This window comes from Armigeres subalbatus, unplaced genomic scaffold (genome assembly GCF_024139115.2).
Source record: "Armigeres subalbatus isolate Guangzhou_Male unplaced genomic scaffold, GZ_Asu_2 Contig435, whole genome shotgun sequence".
NCBI lineage: Eukaryota > Metazoa > Arthropoda > Insecta > Diptera > Culicidae > Armigeres > Armigeres subalbatus.
This window is the reverse complement of record NW_026943189.1, coordinates 466,182-478,867: the sequence shown is the minus strand read 5'-3', so window position 1 is coordinate 478,867 and position 12,686 is coordinate 466,182. Positions and strand designations below refer to the sequence as shown.

Here is a 12,686-nt window from a genome sequence, read left to right as displayed (position 1 = left end):
TCAAAAATGATTATGCACATTTTCAATATTCCTGCCTATCCTGCCGATTGGAAGGCCAACATTCTCTTGAAAAGCACCCATGAGGAGATAAATATTTCGAAGGTTGAAATAACATTGTGTTTCAACTTCTATGAAAATAAAATACGTAGGTATTTGATTTTACGGCGACAAAAAATCACAAGCGACGAACCCGTATTTTGTGACGGAAAAATCTCGGAATTTCCGTAATCAGTCAGCCAATCTTCCATCAATTTCTGAGATCGTAAATTAGGGGAAATATGAAAAAAAAAGCATCACTGGGGTAAAATGGCCCACCCGCTTTCTTAATTTGGTAACACAAATTTTGCCACAAAATCAAGTGCGGCTGAATCCAATAAACATTAAGAGACATAAAAGACTTGATCAGAAAATCTTTACTGTGGGGCATCGAAATATGAAAAACTAACCACTTGAGTAAATGTTTAAGTCTCTAGAAATACAAATTGAATGCCAATAAAACGTTCGTTGTTAATACAGGCTCAAGAGGGTTTCTATATTTGCAACGCTCTACTTTTACGCATTGAAAGTTACGAAAACCTGAGTAAAATCCAAGGTAAAATCAATACCTCCTGAATTGAAATCCATCCATCTTGGACTAATAATAATCTAACAGATTATAGTGGAAGTAAATGTATTAGTGAAGTCTTTTAATCCAAGAAATGTTATTTGATAGTTAATTATATTCTCAGTCGTTAATTCCTTCGGTCCCAAAATATTGGTCTTCTTCCAAATAATATATCGTTTTTTGATAGTTTCTCCCACGTGTCATCAGACTTGTCTGTGCTGACAGCATTTACCAAATCCATGACACTAAAACGGTTCGCAATCTGCAAAAAGTGGCCATTTGCGGTGAGTCGACAAAAAGGGTTAACTTTGAGGCTTCGTCTCCCGTCTGCTTCGTTTAATGCTTCGTCCAAGTGTTTTAGTCGATAATCGATATGTCAACTGTGATTGCACCGTCCTGACAGATGACAAGCCCCTTCTATTGAGTCGAGTAGCTATGCGACGGACAGCACGAAGGGACATTTGGATGAAGTAAGGCATTGTGTCAGCTTGCTTCATTTTTTTTTGGTGCTGGAGGAGAGCTGACTGGCAGCTGGCATGCCATCAACAGACTCTATACTATCATGTCATTGATGACTGTCTTCTTTCAGCATCGTTTGTCGTCGTCATCGTTAACGACACTGCGGATGAGGTAGGTGCGCTATACGTTAAACGATTTCCAATCGCAGCAGGGCAATTGGTTTTGCTCCTCGGAGAATCGGGGCTGGGACCAATCTTTCGATACCACTTGACCGTTTGAGTGAATTTGATTCGACTTTTTAGTGACGTTTGAACATTTTTCCCATGTGGCCGTTCAAGATAAGTCCTGTGAGAGCGATGACCCATTATCATCCCCCAGAACCATTGTCATCCCCGATGGCGAAGAGTTTATAAGAATCTATATATTCACTGCAGTAAAGAGGTCTCAGCTCGACAAATTGAGGTGATGTCTGGCTTTGCGTGTATGTGCTCAAAGAAAGCATCAATTTTATGTCCTTATTCGTAACTGATTTGCTAAGGATTTAACAATTACTGCAAGAAATTTTAAAGTCGAACTTTAACGTAATTTACAGTCTTCATACAATTCCATTTATAAACATAGTTCCATATAGTTAACATCAAAACGTTGAGTTTATTTACAATGAAGAAAACTTACTATGCGATATTTATATTCCGCTTGAATTTACAATGATAAAACATTTTGATATAAATCACCCGATAAATTGATCTTACTTATGCTCCATTGTGGTTGGTTGCTGTTTTTGTGGAACAAACAACAGCGGAAATCATGAAGTGGTAGAGCAAGAAAATAAATTCTGATCCGATTTCACCCCGGATGAAATTCACGGACTAACTCCCATCCAATTTCATCCTCATAATTCCAGCACGTTCTCCCACTCATTGATCAGTCAACCGTTCCGTTGAACAAATTCAATAATGCAACATTCTTCTTTTCTCTTTCTTATCCCTCCCGGTTTCTTTCCAGATCAGCACTTTTACACCTATCCAATTTTCTGCCAGAACATAAAAATTAAGTTCCTCCTGGTACCGGTGCAACAGTCGGTGAAGGCAGCTGTTGGAAGGTAGCATATTTCCCACATCTGTTACATGCATTGAGAGTACAAGAAGAATATCAGGAGCAGCCGCGAACACATAATATAATAAAGTTGAAAGCATAATTTCAAACTGTTTTGAAAAAAAGTTATTTTAATATAACCTTTTAACCTTTTCATAGATCAAGCATCAGAAATGAATTGTGCGAATTATTCGAAGAAATAAGCATTTTTATAAGCACTATTGATATCACTTCAGTTTTTATGTCTTTTTCCCTGCGGAATTTATTTTTGTCAAAAATGACAACAAACAATTTTTTTTTAATTTTATGAAATTTCAAAATATTCTTTAACAGTTTGATGATTTTAATACTTTTTCGGTTGCTTCTCGTGAAAAGGTTTGACTTTAAACAAGGTTCTGTCTATAATATGTTAATTTAATTTCTACATAACTTATTTGTTGCTTATCCCATGATTTTCGTATTTACAGTTTGGGAGTTTTCAATCAAGAGAACTGCTTCGTTATGTGACGTTTGCATTTTTGATCATTTTCTGGGTGCATCTGCCAGTTTTGGAAAGCTGTGAAAAAATCAAAGAAAAAGGTGAAAATCCAATTGAATTAAAGTGTGCAATCCGGGTGTTTGAGCTTCGGTGCTGCGGGGTGCTCAATGTGACCAGAATAAAATATTCAGTTACATACATCTATATAGGAGAACCGTTGAATGAGGGGTGTGAAGTGTAAGTGTCTCCACCGTTCAGGCAGCTCTAGGCGGGTGTGAACGAAGAACGTGCTCTAGTGAAAATATTTGATTTATTCGACAAGCGGAGAAATTTGCACAAATATCCGATCCATTGTGTCCAGTGTGGTAGCTGTGTGCCGATCCCTTTTATTCCGGAAGGCGGAAGCTTTGGGAGATTTGTCTGCGTTTTTTTTCATCCCGTGATTTAAGGTGCTGGAAGCGATAAAAAAGGGCGAGAAGTATATTGTGTGGGGAGCACCTCGTGTTTAAATTTGCTTTTTGGAGCAGTCAGCTGCCAGAATGCTGCAGGTAACGGCAGATCGGATGTCCGGACGACGGAGCAGCTCCATCGGGTGCCGCTCGATTATCGGCCGAAGGACGTCGATGTACATCAACCAGACCCAGCACGACCGGGATCCCTTCAAGGTAAGTGTTCAGTGGGCGAGGAGCTATATGGTAGGGCTTATAGAGGTAGAGTTGAATTTATGAAATGCCTTCTTTCTCAATAAAGGGATACGAGTTCAGATTTATGTGAAACGAATAATGGATTGTTATGCTAATGGTGCATTAGATTGAATTTATTCCATGATTGAGGCTGGGTTTAAGGAAGAGATAACATTTTCCAAAAATTAAAAGAAATTGTAAAGTGTTTTAAACAGGTTGTGAAATTGAAACAATAACTCATGCTATCGAATTGCACAACGCTACAAGATTTTGTCCTCATGATCAAATAATGTGTCCCTTCCCTATATTGTTTTTTTGTTCGCTGAATCCATATCTAACTCCAGATTTGCTCATATACTATATTTGGATACACCTCAATGAATATCGTAGAATCAATTATATTGACCATTTAGGAACGGCCTTCGTTAAGCCTACAAAAAGAATTATTAGTTAATCAAAGACCAAAATCGTTCACATACGTCAAATCTTCCAAAATGTGCTGAGTTTATCATGATAAGTGTGTGACCCCAAATGGCCGGAGTGAAATGTGATGACAGCAGCTCTCCGTGAGTGCGTGTGTATGCCACGGATATCTGACTAGAAGAGACCAAGTCATGGGTTGCTGCTCACTGCTCACGCTGAGGTGTTAATATATAATCATACTCAAACCCACATTCCCCTTCTTCTCTCATAAAAAAAACTAGATGGGTTGTACAGACAGAAATATTAGTTTGTATACATGACACAATCGCAAATTTTAACCAAAAATAATGCGAAGTGTAACATATTTCCATTACGTAATCGTAATCCGTTCTCAGCACAGTGGCGTAGCCACGGGGGTGGTTTTGGGCATAAAACCCCCCCCAGAGACAAATTTTTTGGAAGAAATTTTTTTTTTCATAAAAAAAAATGTTCGGAAAACCCCCCCCAGACCAATTTTCTGGCTACGCCACTGTCTTAGCATAAACATTTACTTCAACCACCGTTGACCTCCACCACAGAGTTACTTGGACCGCTACCAGCGAAGACATCGCATCGTTTCAAGTCAATTCAGAAAGCTGCTTTAACGTGCGCGTTTGCGATTTTGCTGAAAATCATCCTGCAGTCGTCATCAGCATCGGCAGCCCTTTAAAAATCTTAGTAAAGCAGGATTGTCGGCAGCGAGTGGATAATGAGAGATAAAATTGCACAATTCTGCTGTCTCTTTCCAGCCTTTCCAATTACTAACAGCAGCAAAATGGAAATAAGAAATAAAAGATAAAATTTCACTTTTGCGAAAATTTCCAATATGGCAAACAAAACCTTCTTCTTCATAAAATGATGGTCCTAAAAAAGGACTCATTAAGTGCGCATTTATAATCACTATCAATATGCGAGAAAAGTTCGCCTTAGGACTGCTCCCACCGACAACGATATTTCTGCAGCAGCCAACGCCGACGGCTATCATTGTTGAATGAATTTCGAAATCTTTATGATCTTGATGATGATGAAGACCGCACGATTATTTACAGCAAACTGGATCTGCAGCAAGCGCCAATTCCTACGCGAGAGAACACCACTGATGTTGATACTGGGACCGCTCTCCGAAGAATTCTAAAACTAACTGGCTTGCGAGCGAGCCATTTTGTTGGAGACTCCACGGAGAGCGGTCTCTGCATCGGCACCAGTAGCAGTGGCCGAAGTCTGTTCTATCGTCGCGTGGTCTTCATCAGCAGCTCCTAAATGAAATTTTCTGTAAATCGTGTTGAATCATCGAGTGGCCATCTGCAACAATCGTCAGCGGATGTGTATCGAGGCGCAAAAACCATTTCAGGATCAGCATTTCAAATAAAAGACAATGGATGTGTGACGAAAATTCTTTAGAGGAACAGAAAATTTGTTGATTATTATGGTAGCATCGGTGATGGGCAACAATTTAATCGCCACGGAAGCGTCTGTAACCATTTTGCATTGGAAAGTAATATTTTATAACTAGATTGTGCTTAGTATTTGAGAAAGCGCATTCTAGTGTATAATTTTCTGTTGAATCTATCTGCCGACAGCTGCCACAGACCTATCTGCGTCGTTACACCCAACTAGCGGGTGGAAGATTTTAATACAGTTCTGCATAAGAACCTTACAGAAACTAATAATTTTAATTTTTTGTTTAATAATTTGGCATATACAATTTCGGAAGAATTCAATACAATTCTTGTATTGAAATTTTACAGATTCGCAATATTTTCATACAATATCTGTATAAAAAGCTTACAGAATTGTATATGCCAAGATTTTATACAATAATTGTCAGATTGGTTTTCTGGGTGTATCGATCCCAAGGGAGTGATGACCGTCGACGAATGTTGCTGTAGAAAATTTATTAGCAGCGGTCAATAACGATGCCATCCAATTTTCTAGTCGTCATAAGATTGTGCTTGGTAATGTGGTGAACATTTCTCTCAATTGAACTTGCTATTATATATAATAGTGCATTAAGAAATAACTGATACGAAAAAGGAAATATTCTCGCAAGATTCGGACAATCCGTTGGTTGCTGTGAGTAGTTGTAATTACTCAACAAGATCTCATGAAGCATAAATCGGTGCTTCTCCGAACCCCCATATAAAACGGAGGAGTTGATTTAAGCCGTATTTTCTTTAAAGTGAGGAACAATCTAATGGAAATGATTGCGTCGTTATTGACCCCAACAGCATCTATTAGGTAGACGAATTCCTCGACCACCTCGAAGGTATCCCCGTCTATCGTAACACTGCTTCACAGGCGGGCCCCGCCCACAAGCATGTACTTTGTCTTTCACGCCTTTACAACCAGTCCAACTTTTGTTGCTTCACGTTTCAGGCGGGTGTACAGTTCTGCCACCTTTGCAAATGTTCGGCCGACAATGTCCATGTCATCCGCGAAACAAATAAATTGACTGGATCTGTTGAAAATCGTACCCCGGCTGTTACACCCGGCTCTCCGCATGACACCTTCTAGCGCAATGTTGAACAACAGGCACGAAAGTGCATCACCTTGTCTTAGTCCCCGGCGCGATTCGAACGAACTGGAGTGTTCGCCCGAAATCTTCACACAGTTTTGCACACCATCCACCATTGCTTTGATCAGTCTGGTAAGCTTCCCAGGGAAGCTGTTCTCGTCCATAATTTTCCATAGCTCTACGCGGTCTATACCGTCGTATGCCGTGTTGAAATCAACGAATAGATGGTGCGTTGGGACCTGGTATTCACAGCATTTTTGAAGGATTTGCCGTACAGTAAAGCTCTTGTCCACTGTCGAGCGGCCGTCAACGAAGCCGGCTTGATAACTTCCCACGAATTCATTCACTAATGGTGACAGACGACGGAAAATCTGGGAAATCACTTTGTAGGCGGAATTAAGGATGGTGATCGCTCGAAAGTTCTCACACGCCATCTTGTCGCCTTTCTTGTAGAAGGGGCATATAACCCCTTCCTTCCACTCCTCCGCTAGCTGTTCAGTTTCCCAGATTCTGACTATCAATTTGTACAGGCAAGTGGCTAGCTTTTCCAGGCCATCTTGATGAGCTCAGCTCCGATACCATCCTTACCAGCTGCTTTATTGGTCTGTTGGATGGCATCCTTAACTTCCCTCAAGGTGGGGGCTGGTTGCCCGAGCAAAGCTTGAGAGCAAATCGATAACTGATTTTGTTGTAGTGAAATCGCCTAATTTTGATAACTCAGGTTGATATCCTTTTGGTCGTTTTAACGGTTAAAAGATCAAAATCTACAGCAGAAAAATCTTACTGTGACATCAAATCGAAAACTATTCCTGCTATCGATGAGAGCAAATCGAAAGCTAATTTTGATATTGGTTTCGATAACAAAATAAGTACACAGTTTGATGTCAGATCATACAATTTAGAAATCAACAGCAAAATGAGATCAAAATATGTAATCAGTCATGATGATTCATATTTGAAAACAAATTATGATTTCATTTTGATATCAATATCAAAATATGTTTTCTATATGCTCTCATTATGTTTTCGGACTTTGCTCGGGTGGCTTCCATCGTCCGCTGAACTGACGTAGTCATCTCCTCCGCTGCCTTGACTTTCACTGCCTGTACTCCCAGCGCCATTCAAATGTTCCTCGTAGTGCTGCTTCCACCTTTCGATCACCACACGTTCGTCCGTCAAGATGCTCCCATCTTTATCCCGGCACATTTCGGCTCGGGGCACGAAGCTTTTACGGAAGAGCTTGCGTGTTCTTAAGAACGGCACAGCTGTTCCATCTCCTCGCACTCCGCTTCTTCCAGGCGACGTTTCTTCTCCTAAAAAAGGCCGGCCTGCTGTCTCCGCTTCCGTCTATAACGTTCCACGTTCTGCCGGGTACCATATACCCGACGTTGTTCTCCGCTGCGTAGTTAATGGCTGCTTTGACTGTATTCCAGCAGTCCTGAAGAGGGGCTCCATCGAGCGAATTATATGGACAATGAAATGTGACTTTTCCTAGGGGGTTGAATAGTGTCTGATTTTGCCAAATATCCCCTATAGTTAAATGAAATTTTAAAATCAGATAGAGCAAATCAATTAATAACTCTGAAAATTATATTAGCATCCTTGCTTACTTAGTGGACATATTAAAGAGAGGTTTTTTTTTCTTTTCTAGAGTGCATCGTCCAGTGTCTCTTTCTGTCTAATACCCCCTATACATTGAAATTCTTTTAATGCACAAAACATCAATTAAAGTTCGAGAGAAAATTACTTGAATAATAAAATAAGGCCTTAGAGAAATGTAATTCTTTTCATTAATTTGTTTAGCAGTTTTATTGAGCAGTTTTTTTTAATTCCACCAGTTGACCACAACCTTTCTTTAATATGTCCACTATAATATGCAAGGATCTTGATATAGTTTTTTAAGTTATTTATTGATTTGCTCTACTATATATTCGAACTTCATTTAAATATACGGGATATTGACCAGACATTACCCAGCATCAGACATTACCCAGCTCCCTGTTAATTAGCTAAGGCCGAGGCTAAGGCCTTATTTTTTTATTCAAGTGATTTGCTAAAATTAGCACAATTCTCGCTTAACTTTGCAAAAGGTCCTAAGTAACATTTTTTCATGAATTAATTTGAATAGCGCAATCAAAAGCTTTCATGTTGTTCTGTTGATTGCGCTATTCAAATTAATTCATGAAAAAATGTTACTTAGGACCTTTTGAAAAGTTAAGCGAGAATTCACAAATTTATTTCGATCATTAATTGATGTTTTTGTGCATTAAAAGAATTTCAATGTATAGGGGGTATTAGACAGAAAGAGACACTGGACGATGCACTATAAAAAGAAAAAAAAAACCTCTCTTTAATATGTCCACTAAGTAAGCAAGGATGCTAATATAATTTTCAGAGTTATTAATTGATTTGCTCTATCTGATTTTAAAATTTCATTTAACTATAGGGGATATTTGGCAAAATCAGACACCATTCAACCCCCTAGGAAAAATCGCATTTCATTGTCCATATAATTCGCCGATTTTCACAAAATTTTCTCGAGCTTTCAATTTATGTGTTCTGATAAATTGAATAAAAACGGTTCAACGTATAAGGGATATAGGACAAAATGAGACACTGAAGGGAACCTGCAAAAAAGGAATACCCTTTTGATATGCCTACAATAGTCTTCAAGCATCTTAGTACATTTTCCAAATTGAAAATTGATTTGATGTTATACTTTTGAAAATATATTTAAATTATAGGGGACATCAGTAAAAAACAGACACTAAACATATTTCCAGTGAATTGTCCGAGGATAACACTATTTCATCGTCCTGAATTCCATAACTGACAGTAACTCATTTGATGATCTCCTCGAATCTTAAATGAGTATCATCTGAAGCATTTTATAGGGGGTATTAGACAAAATGAGACACTAATCCGTGTTCAAAAATATATGGGAGGCCTATTATGATATTTCCATAACACAAGTCAAGGTTTTCCCTGTCTTTTCGATTGATGTGAACATATGCATTAGCAAAATCGTCTATTTATAGGGGAAATTGGACAAAATAGGACACTTCCAGTATTCTAACAGCAAAGGGGTTGGCACCATCAGATTCTTTGGATTTTTGTGATTTTTTTAAGGTAATCTCCAGATATGTACATACCGTGGTTGAATTGCGTCCGTTTTTTGGCTCGAATTTGCACACTGTGCAACGACGAGTTTTCTGCAGCAACCACCGCCGACGGCCGCCATTGTTGGATGAATTTTCACTTTCACTTTGTTGAACATTTTCGGTAAAACAAATTCTCTCCTGTGTATAATGGTGGTCCTGACAAAGGACCGATTAATTTTAACTCTTCCACACGACCACCGGCCGATGATTTATTGTTAGAGACGCCAGCTGGTGCACGCTTCGTGCACTCTCGACCGTAATTGACGCGCTGCTGCTGCTGCCAAGACCCCTATAGACGCCACCGAAGCGAAAATTTTTCTTCCATCAATGCCACCGAGCGGTTGTTACTGGGGCCGCTTACAAAAGGTACACGCTCCAGCGGAGCGAACCGCACGCCGTTAAATCTCGAACGAAAATGAAGCGCGCGCGCAAAACACGGATTTTTCATGCACAGAGAAAATGAAGCGGAACAAAACAATTCTGTGTAACTTTCAACTCCCAGGGCCGATTTCAACAAAATTTTGTAAACATCACTACGAGGAGGCGATCAGAGGGGATTTGGGATTGGGGAAGGGGTCTGGAGGGAGGGGTATTGTTCAGAAAACGGGCAATTCAAAGTAAATTATGAACCCCTGTACCGTATATACATTTTATATCATAAGGAAAAGATAAGAAAGGGGGTGGGATGAGCATTGGGAAAAAGGGGATGGTATAGGATAGGGGAAGGTGTTGTCTTTGGAAAACGAGCAACTCAGTGTAACTCCCAACCCCCAGGACCGATTTCAATCAAATTTTGTACACATATTCACTACGAGGAGCCGATCGTATGGGAGGGTAATTTGGACAAGGGGAAAGGGGTCTGGAGGGAGGGGTATTGTTCAGAAAACGAGCAATTTAGTGTAACTTCTGAACCCCTGTACCGATTTTAACCAAATTTGTTACACACATTCTCTATCCCAAGGAGAAGATAACAAAGGAGGTGAAATGGTCATTGAGAAAAGAGGGAGGGTAAGGTGGGAGGGGTTGCCTTTAGAAAACGAGCAATTCAGTGTAACTCCCAACCCCCAGGACCAATTCCAACCAGATTAAATTATTAAATCATTCAACTCTATGATTATAGATTATGATTAATGATTTATTCATTTTTGACAATGATGACTGGTAATGATTAACGATTAAATTCATTTTTGACAATGATTAACGATTATGAAGAATGAAAAAAAACCGCTGGAGTATGATAAACGATCAGGGCACCCGATTGAAGCGATTTGTATAGGAAGAGTGAAATCGCCAACTTCCTGTTATTAACATCTCGTGGATAAAGGGCGGGCTCTTCTCCCCATCTATTGGGTCAATCTGGGAAACGAGGGCTAGATAATATTACTGTATGTACGAACTTTCTTCTGGAAGGAGATTCTATATTGATTCCGTGGATTCGCATAAGTGTTTCTGGTTATGGTACCACCCCACTCATTTTTGGCCCTTCATACAGGAGTTTGATGAAATACATACAATAGTATAATCATGATCAAATCGTTTGTCAGATATGGCCAGTGCTATCGGCAGGTGCCTTGCTACAATAGATGGTAGTATCATCATCATCATCATCATCCATCACGTTCCGACACACCGTCCCGTGCGGTGGTATAGTGCGCGCTCTCGAAATAAACAAGGTCATTATTTCTCGTTTTCGGCGGCCGCGACGTTCGAAACGTAATTCGATCAGCGTAACAAGTGCTAAAGCAAGAGTGTACAGTGAAGGTTTGGTGGAAATCGGCCGAAAAACAGCTAAAAAAAGTTTAAAAGTGTATTCGCCTCGTGCTTTGTACGGTGAAAACAGACAGCCATCGCCCGGCTGCCGGACTGGTTTCATTCAACCGTCGATGGTGTGGGTCACGCTGTGTCTGAAGGAAGAGAAATCGAATTAAAAAAAAGTGCCGAAAATTTTGAAATTCTTTTAAAAACTCGAAAATTTGACTAGTGTCCGATCGTTATTTCTGGAGTACTACAGTGACTCCCAAAAGTGTGTGAACACAGTGGCGTACAGAATTTGACGTACACCTGCAAACAACATACGTTGAAGGGATAAAAAAGGTGAGATCGTTTTTTTTTTACCTTGCTTCCGTTCTTTTGGGGTAGGTAACGGGTGACCGTTGCCACTAGTGAGTCCAACGTAAGCCAACATGGCGGCCGCTAGTAGCGGCGACCCAGGAGGGTCCGTGAAACGCAGGCTACCAACTTTTATGGATCCGACAAATAAATTCGGAGAATTGACGTTTTTGCAGCTGACCGGCAAAGATGAAGCTCCGCTACCAAAAAACCCGTTTATCATCGGAAAGTCCGTAGAGGCATGTTCTGGTCCGATCGAAAATGCCAAAACCGAAGCACAAGGAACCAAGTACACCCTGAGTGTCCGTGACCCGTCCCAGGTTTCTAAACTGCTAAAGTTGACGAAGTTAATCGACGGTACCGAAGTAGAGGTTACCCCACATCCAAACTTGAACATTAGCCGGTGCGTCATCTCTTGCTACGATTTGATCCACATGGAGGAGAAAGATATACTGATGGAGCTAACCAAGGACAAAGTCATCCGAGTCCAGCGGATCACTAAGAACGAGAACGGCAAGAGAGTGAACACGCCAGCTCTTATTCTTACGTTCAGTAAAACAACCTACCCGGAGCATATTAAAGTAGGTCTTCTACGAGTTGCTACTCGTCCGTATTTTCCAAATCCGATGCTCTGTTATGGATGTTTTAGCTACGGTCACACGCGCGTTCGATGCCCTGGACCGCAACACTACTTTAACTGTTCGGGCAATTTTCACGGAGAAGAAGAGTGCCGAGAGGCTCCATTCTGCCGAAATTGTAGGGGAAATCATCGACCGACCAACCGCCAGTGTCCGATTTACAAAAAGGAAATGGAGGTCATCAAACTAAAAGTGCGTGATAACCTGAGTTTCCCGGAGGCTAGGAAACGAGCCGAACAGCAAGCAGGAGGTAGCTATGCACAGGCAGCAGCGCAATCGAATGCCTTCGAGAAAAGGCTAAAGGAACTCGAAGTGGGCGTGGCACGGAAAGACGAGGAAATCACCAAACTGCGGGAAGAAATTAAACAGAAGAATGGGCGGATTAACCAAATGATGACCTTTATCAAACAAACGAAACAGCAAACCAGTCAAATAAAGCAGAGCCATACTAGCGAAACCGTCAGCCAGGAAAAACCGCATCA

General features: G+C 40.5%; 1 protein-coding gene across 4 annotated transcripts in view; it reads left to right on the top strand.

The window, feature by feature from the left end:
• LOC134204189 (uncharacterized) overlaps positions 1–12,686 on the top strand; it is a 378,242-nt gene that overhangs the window by 122,526 nt on the left and 243,030 nt on the right. For 2 of the 4 annotated variants that reach the window (XM_062679017.1, XM_062679016.1), the window contains 2 exons: positions 2,069–2,165; positions 2,626–3,301. In XM_062679017.1, the coding sequence (XP_062535001.1) occupies positions 3,176–3,301 (126 nt within the window). In that variant the 5' untranslated portion in view covers positions 2,069–2,165; positions 2,626–3,175. The remainder of the gene's footprint in view (positions 1–2,068; positions 2,166–2,625; positions 3,302–12,686) is intronic. The other 2 variants (XM_062679019.1, XM_062679018.1) reach the window with 2 other exon arrangements.